General features: G+C 41.9%; 1 protein-coding gene across 1 annotated transcript in view; it reads left to right on the top strand.

Moving 5' to 3' along the window:
• Positions 1 to 462: 462 nt before the first annotated feature.
• LOC126457072 (sphingomyelin phosphodiesterase-like) overlaps positions 463 to 10673 on the top strand; it is a 163162-nt gene continuing 152951 nt past the window's right edge. Inside the window, exon 1 of the mRNA XM_050093072.1 lies at positions 463 to 533. Coding sequence (XP_049949029.1) covers positions 500 to 533 — 34 coding nt within the window. The 5' untranslated portion in view covers positions 463 to 499. The remainder of the gene's footprint in view (positions 534 to 10673) is intronic.

Here is a 10673-nt window from a genome sequence, read left to right as displayed (position 1 = left end):
TTGATCAGTTATTGTATGAAAACATACTCTGGTATACAGTACATTCCTGCTGACAAGTCTTGCCCTTTCTTCTACATCTTCATAACAAGTGGACGCTGTTGTCTTCCAAGAAAGCAGTACTGTTGACAAGGCTGCGTTCATACGTTGCTAGTCTGACAAACGCTCAGGCATCCTATTGCCCCTCGACTGTTCCGCTAAACCACCAGGTCTTCATACTATAGAAAATCTAAGACTGTTTGGAATAGCAATTGAAACTTAGCTGTCATCATCCCCACCTATGTCGCCTGGCGATGGCTACTTTTTGGTCCACCGCGTTTTCACGGTATGTACGAGGCTGGCCGCAGTTGGCAACAAGAGCGGTGGGTACAACTACAGCAGCGCGCTAAACTCTTCGTTGCGGAGTCGCGCTTTCGCAGATAAGGGAGCGCAGAGTCCGGCGCGATTCAGTCTGCTCGCCATGGCTGCGGTGAGGAGCTGCCTTCTGCCGCTGCTGGCGCTGATGCTAGCCGCTGTGACCGGGGTCCTTGCCTCAGGTAACTAACTGGCCGCACCATCTGCTACAGTACCCGCTTTGTCTCAAAACACAATGTTTCGTGCAGATGAAGCAAAGGTACATCCGTCTCTGCAGTTAGTTTCTCAGTAAAAATTTCACTTTTCGCGTAAAAAAATAAAAACCACTGTTTTCGGATTCGCGTGTGTTCTCCGCTATGCGTTGTTTCTCATTTGAGTCTGAGGAAACTATTCAGTAAACAAGAACTACTTTTCCGAATCTTATAACCACACATCACAGCTTGATAATGAACTGGTTTTGTTTTCGTTATTGTCCATAGTCTTGGTAATACTTAAAAGTAAAGTTTAACAACCCGTATATTTCGAAAAGTTTGCAGTGAAACGTGTAGTCAACGACCGACTTAGGTTTAGTGCGTTTTATGCCATACATTGCTGAATACGAAGTACAGCTACCACATTGAAATTGTTTTTAACGGTGGATTACAACTTGATAATAAATTCAGTTGGGAGGAGCACACCACAGAACTGCAGAAACGCCTTAACAAATCTGTATTTGCAATTCGAGTGTTAGCAGACATAGGCGACATAAAAATGAAAAAGCTTACATACTTTCTCCACTTTCATTCCAAAATGTCATATGGTATAAAATTTGGGGGTAACTCTTCAAGTCAAACAAAAGTTTTCAGAGTCCAAAAGCGTGTAATACGTATTATATGTGGAGTAAATTCACGGACGTCCTGTAGAAACCTCTTCAAAGAACTGGGTGTATTAACTACTGCCTCTCGGTGTATTTACCCCTTAATGAAATTTGTCCTAAACAATATATTTCTTTTTTTAACAAACAGCTCAGTTCATACATACAATACCAGGAACAAAATTGATCTGCACAAGGACATAAAACCGCTTACTTTAGTTCAAAAAGGGGTCCACTACTCAGGAACACTCATCTTCAATAATTTGCCAGCAAACATAAAAAATTTAGTTACAAATAAAGATCAGTTTAAAAGGAGCCTGAAAGACTTACTAGTGGCGAACTCCTTCTACTCCACTGACGAATTTTTTAATAGAAACAAATGATGTATTGTATATGTTCATACTATTAGTATTGTTATTTCAGCTTTAAAAAAATTGACATGTTCCACATCCACGAGGATCTCTTCAGCACGGATCTATGGAACGAAAAACTAATCTAATCTAATCTAATTTAAACCCTTTCCATTCTCGAGAAATTCTTGAGATTGTCCGCGACGTGGTTGATACCTATGCGCCGCACTCTCGGCTATTGCTATCGGTTGTGCGGAGTGCAGAGCTGCCTTCTTCATATTCTGCAGATACAACCAGAAGCTGGAAATGAAAGAAAACCTTAATCGATGAGAATACATGGAGAGTCATCAGCTCATGACGCTGACTGTATGTAAAAATGGACTTTTTATAGAATCATTTTATTTTCCGTGTCTCTGCCATTCTGTCTGCCTGCCTGTCCGTCTCTCAAACTATTAACAGTCCTTTTTCGCAGGAAGGTGCAGACGTATCAAACTGAACTTTATGTCGCATACTAAGATCTATGGCCCCTCGGCGATGAAAAAAATTTAAGCTTCCACGTCAACGCAATCAAAAGATTCGGCCATTTATGTCACATATGTGTTATTCGCAAATTCACTTATCAAAACCTATAGATTACTTCCCGTTGACATATAACGATGAAATTAGGCAAGAAGTAAGATTTAACAATACAAGTAACGGAAATAATCCGAAAAGTGTTAATTTGTAACTCTACCATACGAAAAAGAAAATTGTCATATTCGACTGTCTGTGTGTATCTGTCAAGACCCCTTTTTCTCAGGATCGGGGGGAAGAATCACGTTGAAATATATGTCACATATTAAAGGATACAGTCCTGTGGTGGTATAAAAAAACTCTCCTGTGGCTGCAAAAAACCCATGACTATTTGTTTTATCTTTCTTTATGTACGTTTAACATCCACTCTTAGTCCTATTTGATGTAGCTCCCACTAACTTGAGTAATATTCTAGAATGAGTCAAATGAGTCTTTCGTAAGCATTCTCCTGTTTAGATACACTGCATGCTCGCAGTATCCCACCAGTGAACCGAAGTCTAAAAGTTGTCTTACACAAGACTGAGGCTATGTGATCATACCACTTCATACCCTCAAAAGTTGACCAGTTCCAGTTGTTGATATTGTATTGGGAATATACTGCGTTTTTGGGTTTTACGAAATGCAAATTTTTACGTTTCTGATCAATTAAAGCAAGAGTTTTTAGATAATTCTTTCTTATAGATAACGGTATGATATGCACCTGAGAGTACTAGCAAATGTCCCAACACACTTCCCTGGGGCACACATGAAATTACGGTTACATGTGTATAAAAATTATTATACGAACCTCAGCAGCTAAAAAACTTCATTTTGAGTAAAGACACTGGAGCAGCTAATATGGTTACTTTATTTAAAAAGCATGACTGGTTTCGTAGCGCCGGCGGGTGTGACCGAGCGGTTCTAGGCGCTTCAGACTGGAACCGCGCGACCACTACGGTCGCAGGTTCGAATCCTGCCTCGGGTATGGATGTGTGTGATGTCCTTAGGTTAGTTAGGTTTAAGTAGCTCTAAGTTCTAGGGGGCTGATGACCTTAGATGTTAAGTCCCATAGTGCTCAGAGCCATTTGGTTTCGTAGCGCTAGCTTCATCATCACGTGGAGTGATGAGGCTGTAAAATGATACCAGGAATTGATAACTTTAGATAAAAAAAACATCGGGAATTTTCCAACAGTGGCTGAACGGAAGTACTATAAAACGCGGCAATGACCAAAACTTACAATTACAGCGTGATGCTTAAGTATATTTGATATTCTCTGGAATAACAGGATGAAGTGCGGAAATAGGCAAAAAATTAAGGCTTCCCCTGAAGTCTCCGTGTGTTTGCAGAATTATGCTTAATGACTGCCTGTACAAATATATCGACCAAACAGCTAGAACATTTGAGGTCAGATTTAGGAAACATTTATCTGGCTCGGGTTCTAACTCAGCTTTGGATACCCATTTTTCTAAGACGGGTCGCTTTGGTATCAGGGAATGTAAAGGCAATGTCTTAATATTCTACAAGAACTAGAGATTTACCGTGTCTTAAAGTAATCTCCTAGTCGTTCAACACCGAATTTGAATTGAAACATAAACCAAATTTGATTATTTCAGTGGATAACCCGGTCCGTTTACCTGTTTGTACATTTCCTCCTTCTCACTCCCCCCCCCCCCCCCCCCCCAACACACACACACTTATCTCTGGACCTTTTTAAAGTAGGTTATATCTCCCACTACTTTTAGTTTTCAAGGAGTTTCCCATAGTATATCATTTACGCACTCCTACTGTGTTAATTAATATTTTCTGTTGTAGTATTCGACATTGTACTCTAGTGTGCACACGATTTCTGGTAATTTTCTCACTCTCAAAGTCAGCCTAGCGCTTCCGTGCTAGCACCACCTATCTAGTTGTTGTGGTGGTCTTCAGTCCTGAGACTGGTTTGATGCAGCTCTCCATGCTAATCAATCCTGTGCAAGCTCCTTCATCTCCCAGTACCTACTGCAACCTACATCCTTCTGAATCTGCTTAGTGTATTCATCTCTTGGTCTCCCTCTACGATTTTTACCCTCCACACTGCCCTCCAATGCTAAATTTGTGATCCCTTGATGCCTCAGGACATGTCCTACCAACCGATCCCTTCTTCTAGTCAAGTTGTGCCACAAACTTCTCCCCAATCCTATTAAATACCTCCTCATTAGTTACGTGATCTACCCACCTAATCTTCATCATTCTTCTGTAGCACCACATTTCAAAAGCTTCTATTCTCTTCTTGTACAAACTATTTATTGTCCATGTTTCACTTCCCTACATGGCTACACTTCATACAAATACTTCCAGAAACGACTTCCTGACACTTAAATCTATACTCGATGTTAACAAATTTCTCTTCTTCAGAAACGCTTTCCTTGCCATTGCCAGTCTGCATTTTATATCCTCTCTACTTCGACCATCATCAGTTATTTTGCTCCCCAAATAGCAAAACTCCTTCACTACTTAAAGTGTCTCATTTCCTAATCTAATTCCCTCAGCATCACCCGACTTAATTCGACTAAATTCCATTATCCGCGTTTTGCTTTTGTTGATGTTCATCTTATTTCCTCCTTTCAAGACACTGTCCATTCCGTTCAAATGCTCTTCCAAGTCCTTTGCTGTCTCTGACAGAATTACAATGTCATCGGCAAACCTCAAAGTTTTTATTTCTTCTCCGTGGATTTTAATACCTACTCCAAATTTTTCTTTTGTTTCCTTTACTGCTTGCTCAATATACAGATTGAATAACATCGGGGAGAGGCTACAACCCTGTCTCACTCCCTTCCCAACCACTGCTTCCCTTTCATGCCCCTCGACTCTTATAACTGCCATCTGGTTTCTGTACAAATTGTAAATAGCCTTTCGCTCCCTGTATTTTACCCCTGCCACCTTTAGAATTTGAAAGAGAGTATCCCGGTCAACATTGTCAAAACCTTTCTCTAAGTCTACAAATGCTATAAACGTTGGTTTGCCTTTCCTTAATCTTCCTTCTAAGATAAGTTGTAAGGTCAGTATTGCTTCACGTGTTCCAACATTTCTACTGAATCCAAACTGAACTTCGCCGAGGTCGGCTTCTACCAGTTTTTCCATTCGTCTGTAAATAATTCGCTTTAGTATTTTGCAGCTGTGACTTATTAAACTGATAGTTCGGTAATTTTCACATCTGTCAACACCTACTTTCTTTGGGATTGTAATTGTTATATTTTTCTTTAAGTCTGAGGGTATTTCGCCTGTCTCATACATCTTGCTCACCAGATGGACTGGCTCTCCCAAGGCCATCAGCAGTTCTAATGGAATGTTGTCTACTCCCGGGGCCTTGTTTCGACTCAGGTCTTTCAGTGCTCTGTCAAACTCTTCACGCAGTATCGTATCTCTCATTTCATCTTCATCTACATCCTCTTCCATTCCCATAATATTGTCCTCAAGTACATTGCCCTTGTATAGACCCTCTATATACTCTTTCCACCTTTCTGCTTTCCCCTCTTTGCTTAGAACTGGGTTTCCATCTGAGCTCTTCATATTCATACAAGTGGCTCTCTTTTCTCCAAAGGTCTCCTTAATTTTCCTGTAGGCAGTATCTATCTTACCCCTAGTGAGATAAGCCTCTACATCCTTACATTTGTGCTCTAGCCATGCCTGCTTAGCCATTTTGTACTTCCTGTCGATCTCATTTTTGATAAGTTTGTATTCCTTTTTGCCTGCTTCATTTACCGCATTTTTATATTTTCTCCTTTCATCAATTAAGTTCAATATTTCTTCTGTTACCCAAGGATTTCTACTAGCCGTCGTCTTTTTACCTACTTGATCCTCTGCTGCCTTCACTACTTCATCCCTCAGAGCTACCCATTCGTCTCCTACTGTATTTCTTTCCCCCATTCCTGTCAATTGTTCCCTTACGCTCTCCTAGAAACTCTGTACAACCTCTGGTTCTTTCAGTTTATCCAGGTCCCATCTCCTTAAATTCCCACCTGTTTGCAGTTTCTTCAGTTTTAATATTCAGTTCATAACCAATAGATTGTGGTCAGAGTCCACATCTGCCCCTGGAAATATCCTACAATTTAAAACCTAGTTCCTAAATCTCTGTCTTGCCATTATATAATCTATCTGATACCTTTTAGTATCTCCAGGAGCTATCAGCAAGGCCGTTTTAGTTAATGTTACAATGCCAGATCAGTCAACCATCCAGACTGTTGCCCCTGCAACTACTGAAAAGGCTGCTGCCCCTCTTCAGGAACCACACGTTTGTCTGGCCTCTCAACAGATACCCCTCCGTTGTGGTTGCACCTACGGTACGGCTATCTGTATCGTTGAGGCACGCAAGCCTCCCCACCAACGGCAAGGTCCATGGTTCATGGGGGGGGGGGGGGGGGGTATACTGGCATACTTTTACATGTGTCTGTGGCTATCTAGTGGTCCTTTTATTTCCGCGTTAGAGTGCCGTCAGTCGCGGCGCTGCCCTTACTCTGCGCGTCGGATCCACTATAAGGTGTAATTTTCTCCGGTTTGATCTTTTGTCTGTTTCCTTCCGTTCCCCCCACTGCACCGTAATTTAGCATTGTATTTACATTCCTTTTTGGGTTCCAGCTATTGCCCCCCCCCCCCCTTACTACATAATTTTGGGTGGCACATAGTTTTTTAGAAGGAAGTACAGTGTAGGAATCGGGGGAAAGTTTAATATCAAATGCACTCCAGCATCAAGATGTAAATATAAGTATTGGTCATTACAAAATTTTATATTACTTGCATTCAGCCACTTTTGGCAAAGATCCGACGTCCTTTTTATCTAAAGTGCTCACCTCCTGGTGTTTCACGATCCATTTTTATTCAGGACTTCACCTGATCTTGTAACTAACGGTACCAAACCAGTCGTGCTTTTTAAATAAAGTGTCCATACGGCTGCAGCGGTGTTTTTAGCTCAGCATACTTTTACATGTGTCTGTGGATTTCTCCATTCACGATAACATATCATGTTCTGTCTACCAAGATTCTTCATTCTAGTCATAAATTTCTTTTGATACTCCATATTATCATGAATTCATGGATGAACAAAACTCCCACTTTCCTCCACCAAGTGCCACCGAGTTAGAACTCGCTTCCGGAGAGACAACAGTTCAACTTCGTGTCTGGCCATCCTGGTTTGGGTTTTTATTGATATCGCTAAATCGCTCTAGACGAATGCCGGGATGTTTCCTTTGAAAGGGTACGACCGATTTGAAACAACTCGAGTTTGTGCTCTGACTCTAATGACCCCGATGGCGACCAGACGTTAACGCCTAATCTTCATTCCACAAAGTGCCAGTCTGCAACTATATCTCAAAGCAGAACACAACCCTACGTTAAGAGGGTAAGAAGAACGATAGTATGTGGAGTGTTACAACTCAGTTATCTCTATACTACTTGAATCGAGAACTCTGGCCTTGGAGCAGACGACTTGCAGTATTCTCTTGTCTCCAACGTCTTCCACGTTGCAATTGTACAAAAAGTTCCCATTAGTCAGTACGTGATTGAAGATTATTATTCCAAGAGATGAACCTTACTTTATTAGCTATAAAAGTGACTGAAGTAGGGAACTATCAGTTCAGCGCAAGACTGCAATACTTCATTACAAGATAACAGCGAAACAGAATAACTCTTCCCTTCACATAAGCTACGAATTTTACGACCTCTCTTGTGGTTTTCTTTCAGCAGATTGTAACTGTGGTCCAAAAATATTTCGTTTGCTTCTGCTTTACAGTGCATATCCTGCAGGTAATTAACAAGCCTCTGTAAAACTCTTCCCGAAATCGATTATCTCTCACCTTGTGCACATATTTCTGCCGTCCAAATAGATCACATTTGGTCCCAAAAGTGTAGGTTATCTTCGTTAAAATTCGAGACTTAATATTTTGTTGCGATAAATACATTTATCACACGTGCAACACGTGTCACCGTGACAGTGAGTGGAACATAAATGCTGATAAGCAATGCGTCAATCCAGACACCAATCACTTCATATACTAGTGACTCCAGATACCAGGAGAGTAATAATGTGTTTTTGCTTTAACCTGATAAATAGATGTCCTCGCAAATGTCAACATAAGTTTTGGCTTACGAGTTTTTAAAATTTTTATCTTCAGCAGTGTACATGTATAACCAAACGACGCCGATTTTGTTGGTGAGGTGTCTGCTTTGTTTACGGCATTTGGATTTACGAATTACACGCACTTAAAGGTCTGACTAATACAGTACCGAATTCATTTATTTCTAGGGAATCTGAAGGTGTTGTTTTGCATGACTGTGGAAACTTTTAGTAAAGTGTACCCGTGAAATATACAGGGTGATTCAAAAAGAATACCACAACTTTAAAAATGTGTATTTAATGAAAGAAACATAATATAACCCTCTGTTATACATCATTACAAAGGGTATTTAAAAAGGTTTTTTTTCACTCAAAAACAAGTTCAGAGATGTTCAATATGGCCCCCTCCAGACACTCGAGCAATATCAACCCGATACTCCAACTCGTTCCACACTCTCTGTAGCATATCAGGCGTAACAGTTTGGATAGCTGCTGTTATTTCTCGTTTCAAATCATCAATGGTGGCTGGGAGAGGTGGCCCAAACACCATATCCTTAACATACCCCCACAAGAAAAAATCGCAGGGGGTAAGATCAGGGCTTCTTGGAGGCCAGTGATGAAGTGCTCTGTCACGGGCTGCCTGGCGGCCGATCCATCGCCTCAGGTAGTTGACGTTCAGGTAGTTACGGACAGATAAGTGCCAATGTGGTGGCGCTCCATCCTGCTGAAATATGAATTGTAATTGTAATTGAATAGCTCTGCGAGTCGATTTTCCTGGGTTGCGAACAAATGCTTGCTGGATGCGTGCTACATTTTCATCACTCGTTCTCGGCCGTCCAGAACTTTTCCCTTTGCACAAACATCCATTCTCTGTAAACTGTTTATACCAACGTTTAATACACCACCTATCAGGAGGTTTAACACCATACTTCGTTCGAAATGCACGCTGAACAACTGTCGTCGATTCACTTCTGCCGTACTCAATAACACAAAAAGCTTTCTGTTGAGCGGTCGCCATCTTAGCATCAACTGACGCTGACGCCTAGTCAACAGCGCCTCAAGCGAACAAATGTACAACTAAATGAAACTTTATAGCTCCCTTAATTCGCCGACAGATAGAGCTTAGCTCTGCCTTTTGTCGTTGCAGAGTTTTAAATTCCTAAAGTTGTGGTATTCTTTTTGAATCACCCTGTAGAAGAATCAGTTTGCTGATGAGCCTTTCAAATTTCGGATATAACTCGAGGTTTTAAGTCGTGCAGCATAACTGTTACCAATTTTCGCACCAGTTTTGGAACAATTCATTCTGCTATTCTCCGGGAATCTGAAACAAACGACCTAATAGATTCATGTGGCTGCAGACTCGGAAAATGCTTTCTTTTTATTACTAGTTACACTACTGGCCATTAAAATTGCTACACCACGAAGATGACGTGCTACAGAAGCAAATTTAACCGACAAGAAGAAGATGCTGTTATATGCAAATGATTAGCTTTACAGGGCATTCTCTCAAGGTTGGCGCCGATGGCGACACCTACAACGTGCTGACATGAGGAAAGTTTCCAACCAATTTCTCATACACAAACAGCAGTTGACCAGCGTTGCCTGGTGAAACGTTGTTGTGATGCCTCGTGTAAGGCGGAGAAATGCGTACCATCACGTTTCCGACTTTCACAAAGGTCGGATTGTAGCCTATCGCGATTGCGGTTTATCGTATGGTGACATTGCTCCTCGCGTTGTCGAGATCCAATGACTGTTAGAAGAATATGGAATCGGTGAGTTCAGGAGGGTAATACGGAACGCCGTGCTGGATCCCAACGGCCTCGTATCACTGGCAGTCGAGATGACAGGCATCTTATCCGCCTGGCTGTAACGGATCGTGCAGCCACGTCTCGATCCCTGAGTCAACAGATGGGGACATTTGCAAGACAACAATAGTTCGACGACTTTTGCAGCAGAATGGACTATCAGCTCGGAGACCATGGCTGCGGTTAGCCTTGACGCTGCATCACAGACAGGAGCGCATGCGATGGTGTACTCATCGACGAACCTGGGTGCCCGAATGGCAAAACGTCATTTTTTCGGATGAACCCAGGTTCTGTTTACAGTATCATGATGGTCGCATCCGCTTTTGGCGACATCGCGGTGAACGCACATTGGAAGCGTGTTTTCGTCATCGCCATTGTGGCGTATCACCCGGCATGATGGTATGGGGTGCCATTGAATACACGTCTCGGTCACCTCTTGTTCGCATTGACGGCACTTTGAACAGTGGACGTTACATTTCAGATGTGTTACGACCCGTGGCTTTACCCTTCATTCTATCCCTACGAAACCCTACATTTCAGCAGTATAATGCACGACCGCATGTTGCAGGTCCTGTACGGGCCTTTCTGATACAGATAATGTTCGACTGCTGCCCTGGCCAGCACATTCTCCAAATCTCTCACCAATTGAAAATGTCTGGTCAATGGTGGCCGA

This window comes from Schistocerca serialis, chromosome 2, assembly GCF_023864345.2.
Source record: "Schistocerca serialis cubense isolate TAMUIC-IGC-003099 chromosome 2, iqSchSeri2.2, whole genome shotgun sequence".
NCBI lineage: Eukaryota > Metazoa > Arthropoda > Insecta > Orthoptera > Acrididae > Schistocerca > Schistocerca serialis.
Note: the sequence above shows the minus strand (reverse complement) of the source record. Positions and strands in the feature narration are given on the sequence as shown.